We start from the raw sequence: 27,921 nt of genomic DNA on the forward strand, positions 1-27,921 counted from the left end.
GACGGAGAAAGACGAGTCTAAACCTTTCTGTTATGTCAATGGTCTAAACGCCAAAATGAAAAAAAGTTACCCAAGCGGCTCAAATAAAAGAAAAAAACGAAAAGACATGTTTTCGGGAGTAGCAGGACCTTCATCAGCTCTACTTTGGTAGCCTACACAATGCATTCTCTGTTGATTAGTTGATTACATTTGCCTTCTGGTTGACAGCACAAAGGAGCGAGGAGAATAGAGAGGGAGAAGGGCAGAGAGAGCAAGATGAACAAGGTGGGAAAATAGCTAGGTAGCATATAAGACATGTATATAGTAGGACTACTGTGTTTTATTTTCACTTTTATTTGAAGATTATTTTCTAGTTGATTACAAAATGTTTTGTATGTGATTGTCAGTGATAGGACGGAGGGAAGGAGATAGAGGGAGAGAGGAGGATGGGGAGAGAGAGAGAAGGATGGAGAGAGAGTGGACAAAGAGAGGGACCTGGAAGAACCAGGTGAGAAAGTGGACATATATTATACAGGCAAAAACACTTAAAATATTCCATTCACATTATATTTACATATGCATTTCATGGAGGACTAGGCTCTTAAGAAAAAGAGATGTTGTGTTTTCCCCATCTGGTTCAGAGGCATTATTAGATTAGATGAAAAAGTTGAAAATCAACAGCAGAAAAAAACATGAATAATCTTGTCTAAAAATATGTTAAGGCTTATTTTACCATTCAAGGTATGTGCAGGGGTGTAGCTCCAAATTCTTGGCCCTGTGAAAGGCATTTTCTATGGGCCCCTCCCTGCAGCCAAAGCTATGAATTCTAGCATATTTTTGGGCCCTCCTCACATGAGGGCCCTGGGCACTCAGTCCCTTCCCCCCCAGTCCAACACCCCTGGGTATGTGTGCTGCAATAATCATGCTTTGTAGTTTCCATCTTTTTTCACAGCAGATGCCTTGAATCTGTTGATAGTTTGTCATAATTGCATATCTCAATTTGTCTATTTATTTCCCCAAAACTCACAAGAAGTCATGATTTAAGGGTTTAAAAAAAAAAAAAATCTTACGGGAGCATGCCCCCAAACCCCCCTAGCTTAACTGCTATCAACTTTTCATTAGGGGCTGAGCACCCCCAAGGGTCAGATCCTAGAATCGCCCCTGCCTTGGCCTTTGGAATTAAAATAGCCCCACATTATCACATACCCTTCACCATACCTACAGATTGGCATGGTTTTATGTCGGTTAGCCTAATAGCTGGTTTGATTTGCATTGAGAAATGATTTTATGGAAAGTACCCCATGCCAATCTGTAGGTATGGTGAAGGGTATGTGATGATGTGGGGCTATTTTAATTCCAAAGGCCAAGGGAACTTTATCAGGATGCATAGTATCCTGGATCCATGAAATAACTGGCCTTTAAAAATAAAAATCTGCCTGCCTCTATGGGAATTTAACATAGGGGTGTACTCATTTTTGTTGCCAGCGGTTTAGACATTAATGGCTGTGTGTTGAGTTATTTTGAGGGGACTGCACATTTACACTTTTATACAAGCTGTACACTTAATACTTTACATTGTAGCAAAGTGTAATTTCTTTAGTGTTGTCCCATTAAAAGATATAATGAAATATTTACTAAAATGTGAGGGGTGTACTCACTTTTGTGAGATACTGTATATAACGAACTCCTCCTAGAGATTATCCAATCGACTTCAAATTTGGTCTGTGCCATCTTAAGACGTTAAAGACGAAAAGTTATTAAAAGAAAAACTTTTCGTCATAGGGCATGGCCGTGGTGGGGTGGCCATTTTGTGCGTTTCGCCATCGAAACAGGAAGTGGGTGTAACTTGAGTGTACATTGTCCAATATGCTTAAAACTTTTCAGGATTCATAAGAGTCCAACCCTGACGACATCTACAGTCCAATATTGGCTCAAAGTCATAGCGCCCCCTAGTGGCAACAGGAAATAGGCCTAAAAGTCAAGGTAATATACTTTAACGAACTGCTCCTAGAAAATTCATCCAATCGACTTCAAATTTGGTGTTTGCTATTTCAAAACCTCAACGATTTTCTTTCTGCTCTCAGCGAAGGCCGTCGCTTTCTCTCCCTCTCCCTACCAGGCCTACCCTGCTTGCTATCTTGTCTCGTGTTGTCTGCTGTTAACTTTTTAGAGACTCTCCCTGCAAGGCTCAGGCTCTACGAAACCCAAATTACGGAACTGATTAACTGGTCTCTCAGCGCAGTTGACACTGTATTCTCGAGGAGGAGCACTGGTACGGGTGAGCCAGCATGTCCTGACGGAACGTTTGCTGCGGGGTATACGATGGACGACTGGGAGAAATGGCGTGTCGTGTGTCTCTCTGCTCTCTCTGTGGAGGACGTTGAGGATATCTACCTATTCGGAACCATGATAACTGGACTGCTGCCGATTGGAGGATGCTTCGCACTGGTTTATTGAAGCTGTTGAAAAAGCGATCAGTTTGCAAACTGGGATTATCAATGCGCAAACTGGGACTATTAATCGCGTGATGGAATAAAACATGGTAATGACCCGCGGCTTGGATACCATCATGAAGAAGGTCACGGATTTGGAAAGAACCCCCCCAGCCTTATACCCCCAGTCCCACGCCTTCGCAGCTAAATGTGCAACTGTACATTTATGTAATGTTATGTTGTATTATGTTATGTTATGTGCAGCAGTGCAAATGTACTGTTTGTGTGCTTATGTGCTGAGGTGTTTTTTCCTGTTCCCACACTGTTCTTATCTTTATGAGGATAGTCTGAGAGCCGCTTTTTTGTTTCCCTCTCCTCTCCCAATGTCATGCTGTATCTGTTGCGAGAGTTAGGAGAGAGTTCAGATGGCGCCGCATATGGCGACTCGGACACCTGCGCTTTTCTTACTCTGACAAGTCAACATGTCTGCTGTGCTGTCTGTAGTGTTAATAATTATTAAATATTCACTGAATTATAATGTTTAATGCTTTTTCCCCCTTTAAAATTGCACAATATTATCTTTTCTACAACTGCCACTACTTCTCAACTTTATGCTTCTGAGGAAAATGGGTGTGAATAGGCGATTTAGTGTTGTCACATAGAAAAAATGTAGATGTAGGCGTATGTAGAAGTACCTCAAAAGAACTTGGTGTGAATGTTCCTGTAACCTCACCAGCTCTGACTGCAGACCCTGCAACATCAGAACATTGTCAATTTGGTATATAACAACCATTCAACACCATTTAATAAAATATAAGCACATTCAAGATACAATATACTTCAAATTGTTTTCTCGTTACATATTCTAACATTATGAGGCTAATAAGATCGCTCATTGTTGTAATACTCCAGTCATCACTTTGAAATGCTTGATATGTTTTTGTTTGCATCACATCGTATTTGATATTGGTCTCTTTTCATTATTTTTACCATTAAGTACCAGCATTACTCTACTCTATATTATGAGATGTCAAATAAGATTAATTTAATTCCATCTCACCAAAACTTTGTTTGCTTTATGACCAAAGACGTACCTCAATCATGTTGTGATTCTCCACATGAGAGCTCTTCATCTTATCCATAAGAATGTCTTTCTGCACCGGAACAAGTAAAGTTAAGGGACAAACTGAAAATGTCGACGGACAATTTCTTTCTGATGAAAATACCCAGAGAAACCCACCTTTGTGATTTCTCTGTCTCTCAACGTCAACATCAGCAGGGTTTCCTCGAGTTCGGTCTGTGAACATTTAGATGTTTAACTCTCAGTTCAAACTCATCACGCAGAGACAAACACAAGTGTGTTACTGATCTGTTTCCTACCCTCAACTCAGTGTTGAATTTCCTCAGTTTGTTGATGCTATCTTCAGAACATGTCCTTTCAAAGGTAAGTTTTTCATTCTGTGTGGACACAAGAAAAACAACATCAACTTTAGTGTTCTAAAGGAAACTCCACACCTTTGGACTTTCATTTAAGATATGCATTACCTTGTCTTCAAGCCTCTGAATGTTAACCTTCTGGCATTCAACCTCATTGCTCTGAAGATGATAAAAGATTTACATAGTAAGTAATAATAGCAAAAGTAATAAATAGTTGCCATAAAAACAAGTTTCAAACTTAAAAGGTAGCTTCACTGGGAGACTGTTAAGTGTGTGATGTACCAGTTTGGTGCAGATGGTCTGTGTGCGGCTCGCTCTCTCCTGGGCCTCTTTAAACGCCCGACGCGTCTCTTCCAGTTCTTCTGTCAGGGATCTGGCTCTCACTGCTGACCGCTGAGCACTGCACACACCAAAGAAACATCAGGGCTTATTGTTTAATCACCTTTACTCACATCCAAAACAAACAGAGAAATGAGTAAGAACAGAGATTTAATTCTGTTTTTACCCAAATATAAACTAATGGAAGGGTGAGAGTTGAGCCACATAAGTGCTGTAGTGCAGTTTTCTATGATAAAGAAACCTCTACACTGTACTCAGTGTGAGAGACAGCTATTCTTTTGATCTGCTTCCATAACCTAATATTGTTTGAAAGATGCATGAATGAATGTTACCAACGAAGGAAGAATGAAATAAACCTAAACTTAAAATATAATGATTGATCTAAGACGGGGAGTACTCATATACAAAATTTGATTTGATGTTTAGGTTCTAAAAACTCAGAGCACACAATATGTGATTGCCAGGGAGAGACACTGATCTAAGTGTTTATTCATGAGTTTACTGCGGTAAGAATTGTTCACTATATTCGTAGTAGAAAATGCTGATTTGATTTATTTTACATTCATTCTGCCGGTAGCTTCAGCTGGTGAAGTTTTGTGGTTCATTTACATACTCTTTGACCATTACATGTGTATTATTCTGTTACAGATTACAGTTTATATGTTGTGTTAAGGTTTGTGTCAGAAGAATACACTGCAATGGTTATAGGAAATAATGAAATTAAATGAGACAATGATGTGCTTTTGTGAGGACTTACAGTTACAGTATAATCCTACACACTATGACTGGAGTTAAATGAAGAAAGAAGTAGTTGATCCGTCACCTGGCCAGCTTGGCTCGCAGCTCAGTGATCTCCAGAGTGAGCTGCAGGTTTACGTCTTCACCATGAGCCACTGTCCTCAGCAGGCTGCTGTTCTGCTCGCTCAGCTTGCGGTGAGCGTGCTTCAGTTCGGCCACTGTGCCTAACAGGTCTTTTCCATCACCACTGAAGCCAAACAAACAGTTTGTGGTGAAGTACGACAATGCATTGTTTAGAGGAGGTTAACACATGCAGTAATTGAAGGAGTGAAATAACTAACCAGGAACACCGGTGGCTTTCTGAGGAGGCAGCTTTGCTTTGAGAAGCTGAGAAATCCAGTCCTTGAAAGGAAATCAGGTTTAGTTGATTGCCGTCTGATATGATTAAGACATTTCTGATGAGTCTGAACAAAACAATGATGGCCTACCATTTACAGGCACTTCAGAAGAGTCAGGCCAAGACACATGACTGCTGTCTACATCAGAACTGAAACACAAGAGTCAGTGGGTTAGTTCACACAGCTCATAGAAAATGCGGATTAATAAAAGATTGAATCAACAACACACTCCTTGGACACAGACTGTTTTAACTGGACAGATCCCACTGTGTTTGTAAAATGAAAAAAAAAAAACATCAAGTATATATATATATATATATATATATATATATGATAGTTTTGGGGAATTTACTTCCATCTAAATGAGTTTCTTGCAGGTCATTGCTTCATTTCTAGGAATAATCGCTCCTGCCTGAAAAGCAGTACTGGAAGAAGTATTCCGATCTTTTACAAAAAACTAAAACCAAATAACACAGTATGAAAATACTATATTATATTATATACTAAAGTAAAAGTAGAGAAAGTGTTTCATCTAGGATTTTTTTCAGAAAATGGGGGGAGAGAAGGCGATCAAAGATTTAGGTTTTATGTGTCCCATATGAATAGATTATGCTTATCTGTATCCCTCGTGCACAGTTTTGTCTCACCTGTCCTGGCTGCACTGTGCGATCCACTCCCTCATGGTGGAGTGGAAAGTCTCTCTGCTTACATGCGGGTCTTGACAGTCAGGGTCCAGCAGCCGTCGCAGGGCAGCCAGTCTGTCCTGCTCCGCACTCTGAGACGTCATGGTCTGCAGGTACTGCAGGATGGTGGAGGCCAACACCTCTCCTGAAGACGAGAGAGACGCAGGAACAATGATCAAAATCACAAATCATATGATTGTTTCAATCTGTTTCGGTAAAATCAATCAATGCTGTGTACCTGTGTTGGAGGTGTTACATGCATTATACATGATGTCCAGGAGTTCATGTTCAGAAAATCCACTTGTGTCTTTATTGTCCTCGAGCACATCCCTTGACCCACTGCCGGCTGACTCCCAAACTAAACATGTAGAGATTAGCAAAAGTTAGTGTCATGCACAGGAAGTATACACATAAAGAAAGATAACAAACTGTAAATATTTGTTTGATACTTTGATAATAGAACAAGGTAACGACAACACTTACCATCATTGCTGTCAGACATTTTGCTTGTTTCGCCTGAATCCCTGGAGAGCAAACGTGCTGATAGACTGTCACGTTCCTACATGACCTGTTGTTATTTTTAAATAAACATCAAATACTTTACAGATCTTTACCTACATTTATTATGTCTAGAAGCACATACAACACACATCAAAATTGAATCATTCATTAAAGTCAACTAATATCTAAAATGTGAAGCATTTTAATAACTCCTCTCCAGATCTGACTGCTTCTAACGCTTACATGTACGCAGTGAGATCTAATCAGTGGGTTACATATTGCATTTAGTTTCTTAATGCCATTTTACAATGAGGTAGAAACATGTGAGGCTTTCATAGGCAACAACAATACAATGTGTTATTAATAGCATGTTTTCAAGAAAGAAGCACAACTAAAAAATCATTCTGTTTGTGTTGTTTAACATACAGGGATAATAGTGTTCATTAAATCATGTGAACAATGAGTTTAAAAAGTAGTTATTTTGTTTGTCTTGTAGTTACATAGCAATCAAATATTAGTCTAGGTTCAGGTTACTTTAATTTGTACCCAAAGGTAAATTTGTTGCGCAGTTAAAAAGTGCAGGGCATCCATGACACAGTTTCAGACACCACAGACAACACATAACGGGGCAATAATTCTAAACCAGTAATAAAGATAAATTCTTACTTGTCAGTCCAGGACAGTTCCCCTCAAAAGAAAAACAAGATTGTGAAAATTTTAGATCTGGAGCCTCATTTTCATTTATTATTATTTTTCTGGTCTTCCTCTTACACTGTGATGCTTGCATAAGAAGTCTTTAAGATGCCCATATGCTCGTTTTCACAGCTTCAGATCAACACCAGCTGACATCCCCCCAGCCCCCTCCCCCACCTCACCCCACTCCTGCCAAAATGCTGCCCTGATGAGGTCTGCGACAATTATGCTGTTAATGGATTTCAATTTCAATTCACCACTTTAACGTATCAAACGCGCAGTCTGCCTGCCAAACATCTCCGCCACATTTTGAACATGTACAGGGCAAACTAAATTATTGTCAATCCATTAAAAAATACTGATATTGCAGCTTAAACTGATGGTTCTGTTAATATTGTCTAAAGCCTGATTCGCAGGGAACTAGTAGGCCTACCTGGGCACCTCTAATGTGTAATAATTGAGGAGGTCGTCAAAATCCAATGCTAATCTGCCATGTCTGTAATTTGTAAAGTAAAAAAGCCACTGCAAATGACCTACCATATTTCGCCAAGCACAGATGTTGTGTGATAATATTAGTCGGCATCTCTGTGATTCAAGGTCGTATATTGGCTGCGTTGGCGGTTTTTTTTTTTTTTTAAGGGGGTAATTTCTAAATCACTTGAGGTCCTATGATAAAACTTTGATACAAGTTTAGTTTCATTTGTAAGTTTAGCAAATTGCTACCGAATCCTACCAGACGTACTAAAAACAAACTCAAATTATTCCAGGAATTGCTGAATATATTTTTTTGTGCTAATGTTTTGTTTGTTGGTACAAATAGTACTGTTTTCAACCGTGTTGTCACCGAAAAGCATTGTATTCAGTATTCACCTCCAGGGAGGAACACTTTCTGGATCCCCATACCTGCCTGGCCTGCCCGGACGCAAAATTACGAATCCCACTATGGCCACGCCAAGACCCGCCCTACGAAGCAGCTCGATTGGTTGGGGTTAGGCATTTCACCTCGAGTGGTTAAGGTTAGGGTTAGGGGATTGGTCAGGGGATAGGACCTGTACATGTAAGCATGGACGCCTGGCCAATAGTAGTGTGTGAACGCAATTGAAGGGCGGGTCTTGGCGTGGCCATAGTGGGATTCGTAATATCGCTGCCCGGACCACGGTTCTTTTCCTAGGATGGAAAAGTAATGACCCGCCCTACTCTTCTTCTGCTTGGCTTACCTTGGTATTTTTCCTTAAACCCCAGACCAATCTTGCTTCCCATGCCTAAAACCTAACCAATCCAACTAACGAAGGCAACACGTACTAGCCATTCAGAGGCAGAGTAGGGCGGGTCATGCCTTCGCCGTCCTACGAAACGCACATTTGCAGCCTGTCTATGTTTGCAGCCCGGACACCATTTCCGTTGCACCGCACGTATGTTTGTTTCCTGTCGGAGGCATGAAGTAGCTACCAACCAGACAACGGGCTGGAGATTTTCTATTTGTTTTTTAATATATCTAACTCAAAGTGGATTTTTCCTCAGTCAAGATGTCTCGGGGCTCTATCGAGATCCCTTTACGGGACACAGATGAGGTAAAACTCGTCTAATATGTAAACGCGATTTATTGTGTTTGTTTGACTAAGTGGACCTCGATGTTAATGCTAACTTTAGCTAGCATTAGCTAATGCTCTTTACACTACAGCGGAGTATTTAATGTAGTGTAATGTCAGCGTGAGATATTTAGATATTTGCAAGTCGACCCGAAACGTAAACCCCAGTAATGTTTGGAGTAGCAAGTAACGTTACAAAAGTAACGTTAGTTACGTTAGCAAACAGTATTACTGTCTGCAGAAATATGAGCTCAGGCTCCTAATGTAAGTTATTAGTAACGTCAGGGCTGCTTAGTTAACTAGCTAGTTAGTTAGTTGAAAGCGATTATTATCAGTTTTTTTAATTCATTCATTCCTTTTTTTGTTCAGTTCAGTGTCCAATAAAATGTTGGTAAATTATTTCCTTTCAGTTTTTTTTTTTTATTCAACAAACAATTTGTTGTATTTTGCTAAAAGCAACAGAAAGGTGAAACGGAGTACATTTCAATATCACACCGCATATTTTCCTCATATCGCGCAGCCATAGTTAGTAGGTCAGTTATTGTTATGTTTTCTGTCATTGCCTGATTATCATCGTTAATATGAACGGGGTGGATAAACTATTAGAAACACCTCTCAGTAAAATACAAAACAATTCAACAGCAATACAGCCTCCAACATGAATGTACAGTTGCATCAAGGCCTCTTTAATACACTTGCAACAAACACTAAACATAACATTCATTAAGTTAGGATTTAATGCAGCAGGGCTGTTTTTATTAGACTGTGTGTTTTCTGTTAAATCCATGAATGGATTTAAAAAACGGACACATACTGGAATGTCAGTTTTGGCTAATCCAGTGAATTAAATACCATTCAAAGCAAGGCACTTTAATATATAGATGCAAAAGTCAAAATCAAATAATGTCAAAAAAAGCAGTCGTGCACATTGATTTGAATCATCACCCAAAACGGTCTAATATACCCAGAGATGCTACTGGTATAGGCACCACAGTATAAATGGTATTGTTAAAACTCTGACGGTTAAGGCTCAGTCCTTAGCGCAGCTGCCTGGGTTTAAGTCCTACCCGCGGCCCTTTGCTGCATGTCCCCTTCCCTGTCTACAGCTGTCCTGTCAATTGAAGACAAAAATAATAATCTTAAAAGAAAAAACTCTGAAGGTTGACAAATTGGTATTTTCTCACAGTACGTCTAAACCCCATTCATAACTTAAAGGACACGGAGTATGAGTTTTGTCAGAAGTTAAAATGCTCAATGACTTGAATAAATTGTGTCTTGCAGGTTATTGAGCTGGACTTTGACCAGCTGCCAGAAGGAGACGAGGTCATCAGTATCCTGAAGCAGGAGCATACACAGCTGCACATATGGATTGCTTTGGCTGTGAGTCAATGGAGCAACCGCGGAATATCTATCGAGAATATAACTATATACTATCGTAACATAGAATTTTAGGTTGATGGATAAATAGAGCACAATACAAATATCAAATTGAAATGTGTTCCATCAGTTGTAACGGTGTGCATTCTGTCTTTTTTAGTTGGAGTACTACAAGCAGGGCAAAACGGAGGATTTTGTCAAGCTTTTAGAGGCAGCTCGTATTGATGGAAACCTCGACTACAGAGACCACGAGAAGGATCAGATGACCTGTCTGGACACATTGGCGGCGTACTATGTCCAGCAAGCACGTAAAGAGAAAAACAAAGATGCCAAGAAAGAGCTCATCACGCAGGCCACGCTGCTCTACACGATGGCAGACAAGATCATCATGTATGATCAGGTACGAAAAAAAATTGATGATGAGAGAAAACTGCGGTTGCTCGACTAACTTTGCATTATAAGTAAACGTAACAAATGCTCTTGGCTCACTCAGAACCATTTGTTGGGACGAGCCTGTTTCTGCCTGCTGGAAGGAGACAAGATGGACCAGGCTGACGCTCAGTTCCACTTCGTCCTCAATCAGTCCACCAACAACATCCCTGCTTTGCTCGGCAAGATGAATATTAAAAATAAGACATTAATCTTGACCACTGTGATTGACTCACTGAAATAATCACATGGTTGTTGTTCAATAGGTAAGGCCTGCATCTCCTTTAATAAGAAGGATTACAGAGGAGCACTGGCATACTACAAAAAGGCTCTGCGTACAAACCCCGGCTGCCCAGGTAAACATGTTACCTGTCACCTCAAAACAGAACCCTGTATTTGTGATTACTACTACAATATTACTACTACTACTAGTAGAGTCTGGTCGATACAAGATACAATATCTGAGTATGAAAAAATATGCTAATGATATATCTGCAAATAGTTATTTAAAATAAACTTCTTGGATAAAGATCCCTCCTTTTGGTTATAAAAAGATGCGACACCTGATCAGCCAATATCTCATGCTACTGTTATTGCATTTCTCATACTAAGATGTGTGTTACAGATTATTCCTCATCTATCTTCTGTCTTGTTCTTGTGTCTCTAGCTGAGGTAAGGCTGGGGATGGGCCATTGTTTTGTGAAGCTCAGCAAACTGGAGAAGGCTCGTTTGGCGTTTGGTCGAGCCCTGGAGCTTAATTCAAAATGCGTGGGCGCTCTTGTTGGTTTGGCGGTGTTAGAGCTCAACAGCAAGGAGGCAGATTCCATCAAGAACGGAGTGCAGCTCCTGTCACGGGCCTACACCATCGACCCCAGCAACCCCATGGTGCTCAACCACCTCGCCAACCACTTCTTCTTTAAAAAGGTAGTCACCGGTCTGGTTTCTCGTTGAAATGCCGTCACTGTTCTGCCTTGTCGTTGAACTATTATTCACACCTGTGTGTTTCCTATCAGGATTACAGTAAAGTGCAGCATCTGGCCCTCCACGCTTTCCATAACACAGAGGTCGAGGCCATGCAGGCTGAGAGCTGCTACCAGTTAGCTCGCTCGTTTCACGTGCAGGTAAAATCCTTACTGATCCTGAGGCAGTTTATTCACAGTGTTATCACTTTACGTCTCTGATGTCTCTTTTCTCTTTGTCTTTTCAGGAGGACTATGACCAAGCATTTCAGTATTACTACCAGGCCACTCAGTTTGCCTCGTCCACCTTTGTGTTGCCCTTCTTTGGCCTGGGGCAGATGTATGTGTACCGAAGAGACAAGGAGAATGCGGCACAGTGCTTCGAAAAGGTTTTGAAGGCCTACCCCAACAACTACGAAACGATGAAAATTCTGGGATCTCTCTACGCGACATCTGACGATCAGGAAAAGCGAGACATTGCCAAAGTATGTATCCGGCGCAGATTATTTCATTACATTCGTAATCCTATGGCTTTTATTGAGGTGTTTGACTACACTAGGATCTCAAAAATTCCCTAGGGTCATTTGAAGAAGGTAACGGAGCAGTACCCAGACGACGTAGAGGCGTGGATCGAGCTCGCTCAGATCCTGGAGCAGACTGACATTCAGGGAGCGTTGTCTGCATACGGCACAGCCACACGCATCCTGCAGGAGAAGGTGCAGGCCGACGTTCCCCCTGAGATCCTCAACAACCTGGGGGCTCTTCACTTCAGACTGGGCAACCTTGGGGAGGCCAAGGTAGCTAATGCTATACAGCACAGCTTGTATTAATGTGACACCCCAAAATAGCTATATATTCACCTGGGAATTCATTGGATATATACTGAGCATTAACTGGTTTCTTTCACTGGGCTATTTTAAAGTAGTTTTTATCCATGATCATGAAGTTTGCAGAACCATGTATATTTAGTGTTTTAAAGATGGGTCATTTCTCTTCTCCTACAGAAATACTTTCTTGCCTCTCTCGAGCGGGCCAAAGCTGAAGGCGAGCATGACGAGCATTACTACAACGCCATTTCTGTCACCACCTCCTACAATCTGGCCCGCCTGTACGAGGCAATGTGCGAATTCCACGAAGCTGAGAAACTCTACAAAAACATCCTGAGAGAGCATCCTAACTACGTGGACTGTAAGCACGCACCATTATACGATAAAAAAGCGAGAGCAAGAAGACAAACATGTACTGTGTGAAGAACTGTGTGAATCTTTGGTCCACAGGTTATTTGCGTCTTGGAGCGATGGCTCGCGACAAAGGAAATTTCTACGAAGCTTCCGATTGGTTCAAAGAGGCCCTGCAGATTAATCAGGTATTTGGTCACCTGTTGTCGTGTGAATATTATCAAAATTCCCCCCAAAAAAATTTGATGTCAAACTCTCTCCCAACATTTTCTGACGTTTGTTCTGTTTGGTGCAGGATCACCCGGATGCCTGGTCGCTGATAGGGAACCTTCACTTGGCCAAACAGGAATGGGGCCCGGGTCAAAAGAAGTTTGAGCGTATTCTGAAGCAGCCATCCACACAGAACGACACCTACTCCATGCTGGCTCTGGGTAACGTGTGGCTGCAGACTCTGCACCAGCCCACCAGAGACCGGGAAAAGGTACAGGAAATAATCACATCGGCGATGTAGCGCTTCTTCTTGTTTTCTTTAAGTGTTTAATATTAAGTCAATAAGGACGGACCCATGATAAAACGCTGTGGCAAACTCTGAATTAACATAAAAAAAGGGAAATAATAGATCCCCAAATGGAGTAAGTGTTTTTTTTTGTCTTGACAGGAAAAGAGACACCAGGATCGAGCCCTGGCCATATACAAACAAGTCCTGCGAAATGACGCCAAGAACCTTTACGCTGCCAATGGCATCGGTCCGTTGAGTTAAATATTTTCATTTTTTTTTTTTCTCTTATCCTTCCTACTGCATACGTATGAAGTATTTAACATAAATTCCTTTTGTCCAGGTGCCGTCCTGGCCCACAAGGGCTTCTTTAGAGAGGCCCGCGACGTGTTTGCGCAGGTGAGGGAGGCCACAGCAGACATCAGCGACGTCTGGCTAAATCTGGCTCACATCTACGTGGAACAGAAGCAGTACATCAGCGCCGTGCAGATGGTAAGGGCCTCACTTGTGATTACCATTTATAAAAATAAATGATTGTTTGTTTTTGTCTGTACAGTTGAGTATTGTATTCTGCTTCCACAGTATGAGAACTGCCTGAAGAAATTTTACAAATATCAGAACACAGAGGTGCTGCTGTATCTTGCGAGGGCGCTCTTTAAATGTGGTAAACTCCATGAGTGCAAGCAGATGCTGCTGAAGGTAACATGAGGACAAATAAAAAAAAAAAAGCCTTTTTTTTTTTTTTTTTTATGCTAAAATATGAGGGGAGTAAAACTTTCCTGTGTGTTTCCAACCAGGCCCGTCACGTGGCGCCCAGCGATACGGTGCTGATGTTCAACGTGGCCCTGGTGCTCCAGAGACTGGCCACTCTCGTGCTGAAAGACGAGAAGAGCAACTTGAAGGCCGTGCTTAGCGCTGTCAAAGAGCTTGAACTGGCTCACAGGTATTGGACTTGATTTATACCTCCTCCTCGCAGTTTGATCATCTGGCTGTCTTGTACCTCATCCTGCAATTGTATCTCCTCCTCTTCCTCCTCCTCACATAGGTATTTCAGCTACCTCAGCAAGTCCGGAGACAAGATGAGGTTTGACCTCGCTCTTGCCGCTTCTGAGGCCAGGTCAGTCCGAATGTATTCTCGTCACAGTTTAAATACACGCTGAAGGTTTTTGTTATTGTTTCAAGGAACAGTTAAAAGGATTCATGAAAACTATGTTAAAATATTCACTCTTGTAATATACACTTTTTTTTTTTTTTTTTTTTTTTTTTTAATTGAAGCTGACACCAATTATTCCAACCATATTGGCCTCTGTTTCCTTTCATTCTTTTTTTATACCACCGATGTGATTTAGGCTTTACAAACATGAAATGTTTTTCTTAATTAGTTTTTTAAACCCTATACTTTGGTGGCTGTGTTGTGGGATTGCAGGCAGTGCTCTGACTTGCTGAGTCAGGCTCAGTACCATGTGGCGAGAGCCAGAAAGCAGGATGAGGAGGAGAAGGAGCTTCGGGCCAAACAAGAACAGGAGAGGGACCTGCTGCGTCAGCAGATGATGAAAGACAAGGTACGCATGGAGCTACCATCCAAAAACCGTAAAGCCTTTTTAGTAGGAAATGACTATAAATACGTTTCTTTCCTTTTTTCCCCTTCATTTTCTTGTACATTTTGAGCTACAATAAAGCGTTTTTTTTATTAATTGGATGGCTTGTCACCCTAAACACCTTGTTAGGAGGAGAAGCGGAACAAAGAGGTGGAGGAACAGAAGAAGCTCCTGGAGCAGAGAGCTTTGTACGTGGAGAAGACCAAGAACCTGCTCACCTTCGCAGAGGGATCAAAGGAAATGGCCAAAGAAAAGAAGAAGGGCGGTGGGCGTGTGAGTGTTGGCGCCGATAACAAAGTCACCAGCTGACTAACTTGCACAGAATGCAGCGTGGATTACATACTTAACTTTTTTGTAACTTTTCATCTCTAAGCGTAAGAAAGGCGACGTAGACGAGTTTGTCAACGATGACTCTGACGAGGACCTGCCAACGAGGAAGAAGAAGAAGAGGAGGGGCGGCAGCGGCAGCGAGCAAGAGGAGGGCGAGGACGGAGAGAAGAAGTCACGCAAGAAGAGGAGGAAGTGAGTGTGCGACATTGATGTTGAACTGCTCAACGAGGCGCATAAGATACTCAGAGCAAATGTTGTGGTGTGTTCCAGGCCTGCTAGAGGAGGAGGAGACGACAGTAACGACGAGGAAGGAGGGTCACGACCCAAGAAGCGTAAACCCAAAGAACGCAAGAAGTTTGAAAAGGTCCTTTTTGAGTTTTCTTTGTTCTGTTCTTTTGTTGTGGTTAATCTTCTTGAAATCCTTTGGAAATATGTTGCTTTGGCCAAATTCTATAAATGTCACATCTTTTCATCATTTTTAGCCCCAGCCTGAGCGTTTGCCACCGTCTCTCAAAGGAAAGATCAAGTCTAAGGCTATCATCTCCTCTTCGGAGTCGTCTTCAGATGAGGACGGCCTGAAAATAGCTGAAGACAGGTAAGAGAATAAACCTTTTAGATGAGAATGTACACTCAAACAAGCAGTGGCGCCGAGATCGAAAAGATGGATGGTGTGCCTCTAGTGGTACATCGGCATAAGCCGATTCCCTGGAGTGGCGTGCCGCAGTACCGACAGGTGTTGGGCCAAAAAGTGATCATCCGCTAAAAACGGATTGTCGCTCAGTACAGCGGTATATGAAAATTCTTTACCGTTTGTCACTGACAGCGGCCTACCACTTCCGCCTGCCGTTAGGAAACACGAGTGGCGTAACTCTTTTGAGATCAGCATATACCGCTGCAGTGAGCGCCATAAGCCACCAGGGGATCGGTTTATGCCAATGTACCATTAGTGGCAAACCATCAGCCACTTTTTTGATCTCGGCGTCACTCGAAACAAGTGCGTTAGTACCGCAACAGGAAATTGATTGAGTGCACTTTCTCCCGTACAGACAACAAAGAGACAGTGGTTCAGGATCTGATGACGAGGACGGCCACAGGAAGCGCATCGCATCCGACAGTGAGTCAGATGGAGGTCGGAACCACTCCGGCAGCGAGGGAGGTAGGAACCACTCTGGCAGCGAGGCGGGCAGCCCTCGGCGTTCTGCAGGCTCCGGGAATGACTCTGGCAGCGACCGTCCAGTGAAGAAGAGGAGGGTGCAGCTGCAGTCCGATTCAGAGTCGGACGCCGAGAGCAAGAGGAGTCGTTCAGGGTCCGACGACGAGTCCCGGCCTGGTTCGCCTGTCGCCGCATCCGACAGAGGATCAGACAGAGGATCTGAAGTGGGATCGGACAACGAGGGCTCCCCACGCCGCTCTGACAACGGCTCTGAACGTGAAGCCTCCAACAACGATGACAGTGATTAAATCTTCCTCATGAACTTGTCTCATGTAATGCTGAGAAAACTATCCACATCTGCATTTTTATTTTCTATTAAAAGCAGGGATTTCTGTCCATACAATATCTGGGAATTAGCCTAGAAAATGTAGGTTTTTTTTTTTGTTGGCGCAGCATTCTGGTGTATTCCTCACGTCTTACTGGAAATGTCTTCACAGATGCTGTGTTTTGTTAAAGATGTTTTGTTAAAGACAGATCAAATGGTTTAAAGTGAACTAAAAGATGTAAACGTTTTCTTTTTTTTTATCTCAGATGGTCAGATGAGACACTGACCCCAAAAATGGGAAGATGCTTCCACAGAAGGTCAAATAAAAAAATGAGAAAACAAAGAATTAAGATGTGGCTTGTTACATTTCCTTTCTGTATTTAGTGATTTTTGCCATCAACATGATTGTTTAGTGAAATGTCAATATGAATACCTGTAATCTGGAAGTAAAATATCACAAGTCAGATGTGCTATTCTAGTACAGCGATTTCAGCAAACATGTCCTAAAACATCGATTTCAACGACTTTTCAGGCCCAAATTTCCTCAAATTCAACAACCCACAAAGCATAGTTTAAGACACAGCTCAAGGTTGATATACTGTTACATAACAGACCATTTGAGAACTAGGAGGCTTTACAGAAGCTCAGAAGAGAGGCTTGAACACATCCTGTTACATTGAAGGCATGATGTAACATTGACTTGTCTGCAACTAATTGAAATTTGAATACAGGTTTGCATCCCTCCATACATACGGGCGGGCTGTGATCCTCTGTTCCAAAGGTCATTGGGTTAAAATGACCACCTCCATGACATGATAAAATGTGGAAAATGCCAACCATAGGCACCCCTGATCTTAAAGATCCAGAGTTGAATTAAAAAAAAAAAAAAAAAAAAAAAAAAAAAGAAAAAGACTTCCATTTTCTTCTTTTGTCATAACATACAGAATATAAACTAGCTAATGTGTGGCTAATATTAGCTTTTTAGAAGTTTTGGAAATAAACTCATGGTTTATTCAAGCCTATGTAACCTAAAAATTAGGACTATCAGGTAGTGTATACTGTGCTCCATTTGTTGGATACATTTCAGAAATGTGCATTTTTGTATAAGGTTGGTACATCTCTTAAGTTACTAAAATCCACCCTAAAACCTTTTTTTATAAATGGAACACAAAAAGAGCAAGTTATCACTCATGATTTAACCTAAAACCAAAGTTTAGGACATTTTAGAACAAACTCGGGGGGGAAAAAAGAAACTCGTCAGGACAATGAAATGAACTGTTAAACTTTATTCAAGGTTGATCTGTAGTTGTACACTAAACTTCTTGCACTTAACATTACAGTGACACCCCAAATGTAGGAGAAAGTGTACACATACAGTACATTCTTTGTAATTTCATAAAGATAAAAAGACCATTTAAAAACTTGACAAATATGGCAAACCGACGTAAAATTTCCACACATGGTGAACAACTGTTGCACGGGAAACTAAGCTTTGGCTGTCTCAATGTTAGAACCGAGACATTCAAGTATAGTCCGAGATACATTAGAGGTATATCCATATGAATTGATAAATTAAAAAGGCCACACAGATTCATTCCTAACAGCACAAAAGTTTTGTACATCAAAAAAAGCTCTTGATTCATAAAACTCAATGTGGGTAACTGAAATCACACTGTGCAAATCAAAACAGCCCATTATTGTTAGTACTTGTCAAATCCAGATTTTTCTTTTTTGAATTTTCAGACAAAATGGCCCATTTTCAAGCACACAAAAAACAACTATGGCAGCCCAAAACTGCAACTTAGGCATGTTTCAACAAACCAAGGAAAGTGTCTTACTATTTCAACGACTCATGATGTTGCGCAAAATGCATCTAAAAACTGATTAACAAATGCGGATAAAACAACGAGAAAGTCTTTGCAATCTTAGACCCTTTTCTCTTTTGTAAACAGTTTTTAAGTTAATCGTTATGGCAGCACTTGGTGACTCCTACCAGATGGAAAAGGTGATACAATGGGGTCAGGTTTTGGTGCTGGTACAATTTCCTGCAAAATACTGCCAACTGTTAAAGAAAACATAACCCAAGATTGAAATGTATAAAACATCTGCTGCAGGACCTCTAATTAAGATTGGAAATTAGAAAGGAAAGCATAAATACAATATGAATATAATGGTGGTGATGCTGGCTTGATCTGGCAAAACATTTCATAGTGGAATGAATTGTAACAGTGGTTGGAAAACACTCAAACAAGAAGAGAGGGAAGGAGTTAAGGTTGATAGAGGGGGTGGGGGGGGGGGGGGGGGGGGGGGGAGGAGGCGACAAGTAAAAAAGTATTCATTGCATCCTGATAACACATGGCTTTGGCCTGTTCCTCAGTACTCCTCATCCTCAGATTCCTCTTCTTCTGCAGTCTCCAGCCAGGTCAGCCACTGGTTCACCTGCACCATAAACACAGCGTCTCCATTAGGCCCAGTTATTCATATCCATGCATACATGCTTATAAGAATATTCTGATCATCTGTGTGTAGGTGTGTCTTCATTCCTCAACACCTCCTGCCATAGTATCTAGTTATTATCCATACTCCGGCTAGCACAAGGAGTTATTCATCTTTCTGAAACCAGGATATGATTTACATGCACATATCTGGGATAGGCAAAAAAAAAAAAAAAAAAAAAAAAAAAAAAAAATCTTAAACCCAGATTCTAGCGTGCATGTGTAGAGCTACCGTTTATTGCCGGGGAACAATTTGATAAACTGTACAAACTACAAAAAAAAAATAAAAATACTTGTTAGCAATGTACATAACATTACCTGAAATAATGCTTTTCCCTTCCCTGGATATTCTTGGGTGACATCTTCTTTCCATGAAAGGAAGGCTTCTTCTTCGATTATTTCCATGTCATAAAAGTTCACAAAGTAGCGCAGCAACATACCTGGAAAAGGAGAGTAATCATAAAGCTTCTGCACCAAAGTTTACCTTCTCTCAACTTGGCCCCGAGCTGCTACACTGACCAACAAGTGTGTGTACGTACCTTTGGGGAAACCCTTGGTATTGCAGTGAACCTGCAGGGCATACAGTGCGCCGACCTGCAGGTCAACGTGATCGTGTAGGAACTTCTGCATCACTGGCTTGAAAGACAACAGCTGCTGCTTCTCCTCATCCAGCTGCTCCTTACTGGGTGCTGAAAGCTGCTCTTCGTCGTCATCAGGGTTGATCTCGTAAGCAATGTACTGCAGGAAGCTGGGAGACAAGACGACAATAAATACACTGTAGACTTGGAAGGGCAAATGTATTGTTTGGGGTTAGATTAACCAACTTGTCAATGGCTGATAAAGCAGGTATATTTTGTCAGCTGTCCACTGCTGTACCTGGTCATGAGGATGTTGACGAAGCCTTTGTCAGTGTGGAGTTTAGGAGAGATGTTGTCTTTGATCCACTTGTAGATCGACTGTGGAGAGGGATCTACTTTGATCTGCTTCAGCAGCTCCTTCTCCAGTTTCATCAGTGGGAACAAAAAGCTTAGACCTTTGCCATCCAGAATCTCCAGCATCCTGTCCTTGTTCTGGTCAATTTCTATGAAAGTATTTAAATAAATAAATCTGTCAGTAGACGCAAAAGACACTGAACCGAGAGCCTAACTAATGACATTGGGTCTAAACATATGGTCAGAGTGGGTTTGGACATACCAGGCAGCATCTTCTGCATGTTGACCTTGCTCTGCTGGAACAGGTCGGCCAGCCACTCACGGTCCTTCAGTTTGACCATCTGCTGCAGGCAGAGCAAGAACAGTGGGAAATGTGCACCGTTCTCCAGCTGATGGGCCAAATCTGCGATGCTGACCAGGTCGGTGATGATGGCACGTGCTGCAAACTGTGCCAGGTAGGACTTCACCAGCGGTACTTCTTCCTCAATCTTGGGACACTGGTCCAGAACACTCAAAAAGGCCTTTCCAATAAAAACCAGTTAAAATTGTTAGTGCAGAGTAAAAGCTTTAATTTTGTATACATTTGTATCGGTTATTAGTATTTGTTTATTCTCATTCATGTTTAATATGTATGCATCCAATCACCAAGGCCAATTCCATGTAGTTCCACTGCTGTGGCAAACCGCTTTGATTCTGACTGATATTTATTCATATAGTAAAAACACGTGTTGTGAATAATTAAAAAGAACTGACCTGCATTAGATTTTCACCAGTGGCAAGGCCCTCGGTGCAAAGAGCATGGACCAGGGTGCTTGCATGTTCCTTATCCTCATCCGAACGGTCAAGTGAAAGGACCACGATCTTGTTGAGCATCTCGGACAAAAAGTGCTTTGGAGCTTTCATCTCCCTCACAGCATTCACCGCCTCATCTACGTTCTTGCTGTTCAGGTAATCTGCCACCAAGGTTTCCTAACACGGAAAAGGACGGTCAGATGATATAGTATGCTAGAGACACCGTATATACTGACACGAAGAAAGCATGCGGTGTGATAAACTTACGGTCATTTTGCGCAACTCTTCCTTTGTAGGAGGAGCTTTTTTGGTGGACTTTGCAGGTTTTTCCTGAATTGGAGGAGGATTGATTTTCAGGCCAAGTTGTGGAGCCTAAACAAAGGAAGCCAAATTAATATACCTTCTCTGGAACCTGGGATTACCATATCAGTTTTGTTTGTTTTTTTATGTAAAAAAAAAAAAGAAATGTTACCTGTCCGAGCGGGGCACTTTGAGCACTTGAAGGATACATGGTCATCTGTGGTTGCAGCTTTGGGATTTGTTTTTTACTCAAGATGAAGGACTGTGCTGGCCTCAGGCTGATCTAGAGGGGTGAAGACAGAGTTTATAACAATTACCAACTATAACATTACACTTCTATAATATAGAATACAGCTGAAACAGGATATATTTAAAAGACAACTCCAACATATAAACTTCAAATAATCCAAACAATTAAAACAATCTCAGTTAATGTACGTGGTTGTACCTCATCAGCATTGACCTTCCCCTTCTTGCCAAATCGTGGAGCCATATCCTTAGACTGCATCTGCACTGGGTGAATCTGTTTGTGGTTAAAAACTGGTGAACTCTGCCCCTTTAAAAAAGAAAAAAAAAGAAATTTAAAAAAGCAATTTCACAGATTTATAGTTAGAAATTACCACTCCCTAATTCGCCATTACAAATACTGAAAAATTACACTGTAGATGGACATGTACCTGGTTTGGTTTTATATACGGTTTGCTTCCCGCTTCAAACTGAGGCTGGTGTGAACCGTTGCCGTTTCCAATGTGGCCATTGTAAAGCGGGTTTGTGCGATGACGTCCCATGGTAGGGGAATAGTGATCCTGTATGACTCCTGGACCTGTACCAATGCCACTTCCTACCCAAAACAAGACCATAAACATTAAAAACCATTTCTAGAAAGGATCACTCATTAAATGGAGATAGTGTAACTCTTATCACTGAGGGGATAAAAGCTGTGACATACCAGGCATTTGTCCAAACATATCAGCCAGCCCACCAAGAGTTTCCCGGTCAAACTTGATCCTTGTTGGCAGGAAGGAGGAGTTTTCCATGAAGAATTCATTCCTCATTCCATCGCTCGAAGGTGGAATGAAAACACCCAAATCCTGCAAAGCACAGTTTGAATACAGTCAGAACTAAGGATACAACACACTATGGACTAGACTGGTACAGTAATCTCTTATACAGTCCATTATAAAACAGACAGTTCAACCCAAAGTGGACCAGGAGACCTACCTTTACTGCATCCTGACGAACTTGATTGATCGTCTTTGGGCCGTTGTCAGTATACGCCTTGCGAGCGGCCCAGTTGTTGTCTCGCTGCTCCACTGTGTTCTGCAGCAGGAAACGGATCCTAGATGGCAGTTCCTTGTTGTTTGTTAAGGACCGCATGCGACTGAAATACTGATCCATCAGAGACTGGAAGGAGAGGATTTGTTATTAAAAATGGAACAAAGACATTTTAAGAAAGACAAAATTTGGTTGTTTTCCCACATACTCACCCTAGCCTTTTCATGATCAAGTTTAGGTCCCACTGTTCTCATTATCTGACAGAGGCATTCCAAATCTTCACCCATATCCTTAAGTTGGACTCTCTTCTTCTTTTCCAAAAGCTTAAAAAAACAAAAAAAAACAACATTTAATACACATTACTGTAACTTCTTACGGTTGAGGTAGCTTTGGGTATCTAACTGCCAGAGTGCTTTGGCAACATCTGACGGTTTTAGGATCACATAAATTAAGAATGTGGTTTAGGATTCCACCTAACCATGTAAACATTCAACAGAACTCAACTGTTTTGATGCACTTATGAAGGATAGATTCATGGATGAGGTTGAGTTTGCCAAGTTCCCCGATGAATTTGATGTTGCCCAGCATCTTGAGCTTTGCAATACCACGCTGCTCCTCCTCCTCAGAGGTGAGAGGGGTGTCATCTTTGTCAAAGACTACGGATAGAAAGTTGGAGAAAAATAAAAAATTTAAATAAAAAAGTACAAGCAAGACATGACCAAATGCATTTTGTAACCGACCACTTATATCAAATTCACTTACTTTCAACATTGCTGGCGCGGTTCTCAAACTCATCTTGAAGCTTGGAAATCAGAAGCCTTCTGAAGGTCTGTAAAACAGAATTTGTATAAAGTCCAGACTGAAAAATATCAGAGTAGCATCCATATTCCTGTGCAAACCCTATTGTTAAAATATCTTACAGTATTCTGCTTTTGTGTTGCTTGAATTTCTGCTGGGTCTTCAAAGTTCGGTGCATCCTCTGCCAAGCGGCGACATAGTTGAGCGTATAACTGGCTATACTTTGGCTCTTCGAGGGCTTTGTCAACAATCTAAAGAGAAAGAAATTGAAACAAATGAAGTGACCATTTAAAAACGAAATAATGGTGCATTCCATTTGAAGTGTGAAGTTTCTGAGCTCCAGTCAGAAATTAACTGCAAAGGGGGCGCCCTTTAGTCAGGTTTTAAGTTAGTCAGAATCAGAAAGCCGACAACCTCACCAAACCTGACCTCAAAATCCAAGATCGTTGCTCTACGAATTAACAGAAGTAAAAGCGGTAGTAACCTACTTTGTTAGCATTTCTGTCTCATTGAATCAGTCTAACACACAGTACTGTCCAACTCTTATCTGTGTGCATGTTGCTACGGTATTTGGATGCATTGTAATCACCTGGGATTGTTAACAATGGCTAACCTGGCTAAAGTAAACCCCACTCCTCCCGGTCTGTGAAAAATTGTTTTTTTCCAACATGTTGTACTGAAAAGCAATCAACTCGGGTGTAAAGTCATTCCCAGCTCCCAACTTGGGAAGTAAATTGTACGTAGCATTATACATGAATACAGCTAAAAAGAACACTCACCAACAAGATGGTTCCTTTTAAGACAAGTTTGGACTCTACACCCACATTGAGGAGCTCCAGGCATAGTTTGTCAAACTTCTCAGGAGTCAGCTTATTAAGTATGCTGAAAAAGACGAGAGATTTATATAAAAAAAATAAAAAATAAAAAAAAAATAAATAAAATATATATACCAACCACTATCAATGAAGCAACAACAAATTTTCCAAGGACAATTTTTTTTAAGTAATACTCAAGATTTTTTTATGAACTAAAGTTAATGTGGATTTAATTGGAAACGTACCCTCTCACTTTCCTGAAGATTGCATCATTTTGCCCTTTCTCGTTGGAGGAGTTGGCATCTCGTCTAGTGCTTCGAGAAGGTACCCATCTCTGAACGCTAGAACCTGGGGTTTTCCCCAGGAACTCGCTGTAATGGACACAAAACAAAATCAATACAGAAATATTTATCAGAAACACGTGGTGGGTGGGTTGCCAACGATGGCCAAATAATTCTACCTTAAGATGCAAAACTGCCAACATGACACGACATGTCTTGGTAATACACATTTAAGTCATTGAGAAAAGCAGTTAACACAACTGTAGCTTACAGCGTGTGTCAAAATATTAACACTGAATCCACCTGAACTACTGCCAATTCATAAGAAAGTAAAGCTAGAGTAAAGTAAAGCTGTAGAACATTCATTTCATCCTAATAACGGGAAACCACCAGGGGTAGTGTAGAGCTATATTAGAAATATATTCAGAGACTAAAGAAACCATTTATGAGACACCTTTCCTCCTGATGTGTTGACATTAAAAAAATAATACATGTGGGTGTGCAATTTAAGTCCAGTGGGGATTGTTATGGATATGTAATACAAATTAGTGACTAGGTGTTCCATGTGAGAGGAAACTTTGAAAAAGTCACCTGTTGCCGACAGTCTTGGGATAGTGCTGAGGTGCACCCCCACCTCCTCCCCCTACACTGATACAAAAAAGGAAAAAAAAAGGTTTTAACTTAAGGAGATGTGATCCTAAGCCCTTATTTGAGCTGTTGTAGAGGTTTATCAGTATAAAAAGACCAGTGTAAGTGGGTAATGTTTAATACCTGAAACGAGAAGGACCCCCTTGTGCAACGACACTCTCCACTTTGGCGGCTTGACAAAGTATATCTGAAAAGAATAATGTTCCGGGAGTGGGAAGGAAAGAGCGACCTGGAAGCAAAGACAAATATAAAGTAACAAGTTAGCTGACAACTTTTAGTTTTTTTTTTTTTTTATTAAAATCAGAACATAGAAATACAAACAAGGCACAATCACAAATCCATAAAAAAAAATATGTCGGGTCGAGCATATAAAACAAAACCTAGGAGCTTATGTCTTACAAATCAGCCTAAAGAGTGATATAAAATAAAACGAGAAGGGGCTATCTCAAATTAAATTAAAAACATTTCAAATAAATCAATTCAAGGGCTTTTTTATCTTTAACCCGTTTCAATGACTTGCACAAAAGATTGAACTCATTCTTCCAATGGATCAGGGAGGGTTTGGTCTTAACGTATCTACATTTATGTATAAAATGTTTTCCTAGCAGCACCAAGTTGTTTAGAACAAAATCTACCTTCTTATCTTCAACAAAGACACCAAACTTTATATCCTTCATTGTCAGAGATGGTATCTCAATATCCCTGGTCAGAAGCCAGCTCTGCAGATCTCTCCAGAAGGATTTCACAGACTTCACAAAAAACAGTTATTAGTACCAAAATTGAATCTCAGTCTTAAAAATTAATTTGTCGGGTAAATTTCATTTAAAACTTTAAAATTGACCTCTTTTACCTTCGGGAGAAGAGGAAATGAGATATAACTTTTCCTTATTTTCTTAACCTCTCCATCACCAAATTCTTTCATCATATATTGTCTTTTAACCGGATTGGGATAATATTCCTTCAATAAAATATTCCAAATAACTTTGTTGGTACATTTATAATCACAGAAATCAATACCTTGGATGCAGAGCTGCCTCAAACCAGGAGAAACCTTGGAGTACCTAACATCTTCTCTCACCATTGATTTCAGAGACATTGGTATAGTTTAAGTAGACATGGTCGGTATCGGCTCCGATACTGCCTAAAACGCTGGTATCGGGAAGTACTGGAGTTTATGCACCGATCCGATACCACGTAATCAAGACCTAAAGAAAATCTACGTTAAAGTAGTTTAAGTTCTTTTTCCGTTATAACTGACTGTCAAACTGGAAAATAAAAGAAAGTTCTGTGGTATTTGTGTTTGTTCATGTTTTACAAAGAGTTTAACTTGAGCCAGACGGACAACAAAGAGAAATCATATCACATCCATACAGAGATAGTAGTATACAGCTGTTAAAACATAAAATATATGACCCACTGGTATCGGATCGGTACTCTGTATCGGCAGATACGCAAGTTCAGGTATCGAAATCGGTAAGCAAAAAATGGTATAGGACCATCTCTATTTTCAACCATCTGTCATAACGCTTGACATTGCATTGAAGTTGATATTTCTCACAAAACTCCTCGTGCTGTAACAAAAGACCATTACTATCCATAAAATGAGCAATTGCCCAGATTCCCTTGGATTTCCATTCCTCCATGCAAGTTAGCTGACAACTAATGGGTGTAAAATGGAAACAAATTACACGTTTACGGGTTATCAAGCACTTTAACGTTAAAATCAAGCGGTTACTATTATCTGACATAGCTAGTATATCTCCTATTTATTTACTGTGTAACGGATTTCCGCCAAATTGTTGAGTAACATTAACGTTTGATGAAACGGTGCTCAGTGCTAGCTTAGCATACTTAGCTATCTATTTCCCCGATAGCTTTGTGCTTCTAATTACCTTAACCCAACCCAAAACCTTGACGTCTCGTCTTCTGCGACTGCGAGTCCATCATATATAACCAATGAGGCTGACCCAAGTTACCTACGCGTAACGTTACCTTATCTAACTAACGGTAACCTAAACCTGACCTCAATCACAGAAACGCTGTCCGAGGGGGAAACCAGGATTACATGTGCTTGAATTATCCACGTCCATTAATTTATGATAGGTCAAGTTGATATTTCGGAAATAAAATAAAAATGCAAATCTCGATGTACTGAATGTAAGTACGTGGTTCATAATGTTATTTCCCCAAATTATAAAACGGGCCAAAAAAACGCTAATAGGGTTTAAAATGGTATACGTATTTTCTATAATCCAACGAAATCGGCATGGAATCGGATATAAAAAAGGAGTAGAATGTAGACCAAGAAGAAACCCCCATCAGCTGATGTTCTGAGGTCTTTGTTCAGACACCGGATGTCCACATACGACATCTTGATGGTTTTTGTTCAACAGCAGGCCGCCGGGGAGCTAACGGATAATAAGCTGCTATAAACAACTACTGAAACCCCGTCGGTTTTCCTGAAAGCAAAACCAGTTCATCTCAAGTTGTCTACGTCAACGAATTCAGCTAACGCTAACGTGAAACCCTACATTAATATTTTACCGCTATGAATATCACATAACGCTAAATAATCGACCCAAGACGAACTTTCTACCAGACCGGTCGGTTAGCTTAGCTAGTTAGCTAGCTTCACGTTAGCCAGGCTATAACGACGCAGAATTATCTTACCTTCACAAAAGGAACGTCAGTGTGATTGTTGTCTTGTCCTCCAAAAGAAGAAAAATAAAGACAGAATAGAAAATTGAGATCAAAAAATCGTGTTTTCACCTAAAAGGTTTGGCAATGTTGTTGCAACACGACGATTCAGACGGTGATGGCTACCGGCTACAGCGAAGAAAGAATGCTGACTGTTCATCTACGTCATGCGGAAGCTGCTTTTTGTACAGGGCCTTCTCAAACGTCATCATCCCACCCTGCCGACGTCACCTACGGAAAACTCATGAACGTTT

At 40.9% G+C, this 27,921-nt stretch overlaps 3 protein-coding genes across 8 annotated transcripts in view; 1 reads left to right on the forward strand and 2 right to left on the reverse strand.

Annotated features, from left to right (window-relative positions):
• Positions 1 to 8,133, reverse strand: part of mrvi1 (murine retrovirus integration site 1 homolog) — a 36,909-nt gene extending 28,776 nt beyond the window's left edge. For 2 of the 6 annotated variants that reach the window (XM_028575986.1, XM_028576029.1), the window contains exons 1-14: positions 7,738 to 7,820; positions 7,174 to 7,195; positions 6,490 to 6,574; positions 6,245 to 6,364; positions 5,971 to 6,151; positions 5,414 to 5,472; positions 5,267 to 5,327; positions 5,011 to 5,172; positions 4,131 to 4,248; positions 3,957 to 4,007; positions 3,792 to 3,869; positions 3,652 to 3,708; positions 3,506 to 3,565; positions 3,107 to 3,162 (exon numbers count right to left, since the gene is read on the reverse strand). In XM_028575986.1, coding sequence (XP_028431787.1) covers positions 3,107 to 3,162; positions 3,506 to 3,565; positions 3,652 to 3,708; positions 3,792 to 3,869; positions 3,957 to 4,007; positions 4,131 to 4,248; positions 5,011 to 5,172; positions 5,267 to 5,327; positions 5,414 to 5,472; positions 5,971 to 6,151; positions 6,245 to 6,364; positions 6,490 to 6,508 — 1,022 coding nt within the window. In that variant the 5' untranslated portion in view covers positions 6,509 to 6,574; positions 7,174 to 7,195; positions 7,738 to 7,820. Of the gene's footprint in view, positions 1 to 3,106; positions 3,163 to 3,505; positions 3,566 to 3,651; positions 3,709 to 3,791; positions 3,870 to 3,956; positions 4,008 to 4,130; positions 4,249 to 5,010; positions 5,173 to 5,266; positions 5,328 to 5,413; positions 5,473 to 5,970; positions 6,152 to 6,244; positions 6,365 to 6,489; positions 6,575 to 7,173; positions 7,339 to 7,737; positions 7,821 to 8,070 lie in introns of those variants that run through there. The other 4 variants (XM_028576003.1, XM_028576012.1, XM_028576019.1 and 1 more) reach the window with 4 other exon arrangements.
• Positions 8,134 to 8,566: 433 nt separating this feature from the next.
• ctr9 (CTR9 component of Paf1/RNA polymerase II complex) lies at positions 8,567 to 16,984 on the forward strand. Its single transcript, XM_028573986.1, has 23 exons — positions 8,567 to 8,771; positions 10,071 to 10,169; positions 10,327 to 10,566; positions 10,660 to 10,777; positions 10,862 to 10,951; positions 11,263 to 11,519; positions 11,609 to 11,716; positions 11,803 to 12,039; positions 12,133 to 12,351; positions 12,559 to 12,742; positions 12,832 to 12,920; positions 13,028 to 13,213; positions 13,391 to 13,478; positions 13,572 to 13,720; positions 13,811 to 13,927; positions 14,026 to 14,171; positions 14,274 to 14,345; positions 14,655 to 14,790; positions 14,956 to 15,099; positions 15,200 to 15,348; positions 15,427 to 15,520; positions 15,639 to 15,751; positions 16,203 to 16,984. Exons 1-23 carry the CDS (start codon positions 8,727 to 8,729, stop codon positions 16,615 to 16,617), a joined length of 3,495 nt encoding a protein of 1,164 aa, XP_028429787.1. The 5' UTR covers positions 8,567 to 8,726; the 3' UTR covers positions 16,618 to 16,984.
• Positions 16,985 to 18,928: 1,944 nt separating this feature from the next.
• On the reverse strand, positions 18,929 to 27,842 carry eif4g2a (eukaryotic translation initiation factor 4, gamma 2a). The gene is made up of 21 exons (XM_028572864.1): positions 27,740 to 27,842; positions 25,094 to 25,199; positions 24,914 to 24,970; positions 24,287 to 24,412; positions 24,006 to 24,108; positions 23,349 to 23,477; positions 23,191 to 23,257; positions 22,933 to 23,084; positions 22,641 to 22,751; positions 22,375 to 22,557; positions 22,103 to 22,244; positions 21,831 to 21,994; positions 21,602 to 21,709; positions 21,326 to 21,436; positions 21,121 to 21,225; positions 20,815 to 21,030; positions 20,324 to 20,582; positions 20,006 to 20,210; positions 19,669 to 19,877; positions 19,448 to 19,569; positions 18,929 to 19,073 (listed from the first exon to the last, which is right to left on the reverse strand). The coding sequence occupies exons 1-21, from the start codon at positions 27,825 to 27,827 to the stop codon at positions 19,008 to 19,010; spliced, it is 2,829 nt and encodes a 942-aa protein (XP_028428665.1). The 5' UTR covers positions 27,828 to 27,842; the 3' UTR covers positions 18,929 to 19,007.
• Between the last annotated feature and the right edge of the window lie 79 nt (positions 27,843 to 27,921).

The sequence above is a fragment of the Perca flavescens genome, chromosome 1 (assembly GCF_004354835.1).
Source record: "Perca flavescens isolate YP-PL-M2 chromosome 1, PFLA_1.0, whole genome shotgun sequence".
Lineage (NCBI taxonomy): Eukaryota > Metazoa > Chordata > Actinopteri > Perciformes > Percidae > Perca > Perca flavescens.

Coding starts and splice junctions, on each gene's coding strand:
- ctr9 (XM_028573986.1), top strand. CDS start 8,727: ATGTCTCGGGGCTCTATCGAGATCCCTTTACGGGACACAGATGAG. Junction 10,952..11,262: donor TACAAACCCCGGCTGCCCAG/GTAAACATGTTA, acceptor TTGTGTCTCTAG/CTGAGGTAAGGCTGGGGATG. Junction 12,921..13,027: donor AGGCCCTGCAGATTAATCAG/GTATTTGGTCAC, acceptor TGTTTGGTGCAG/GATCACCCGGATGCCTGGTC.
- eif4g2a (XM_028572864.1), bottom strand. CDS start 27,827: ATGAACAGTCAGCATTCTTTCTTCGCTGTAGCCGGTAGCCATCACCGT. Junction 23,478..24,005: donor TAAAAGGAACCATCTTGTTG/GTGAGTGTTCTT, acceptor CTTTCTCTTTAG/ATTGTTGACAAAGCCCTCGA. Junction 21,031..21,120: donor AAGAGTTGCGCAAAATGACC/GTAAGTTTATCA, acceptor TTTCCGTGTTAG/GAAACCTTGGTGGCAGATTA.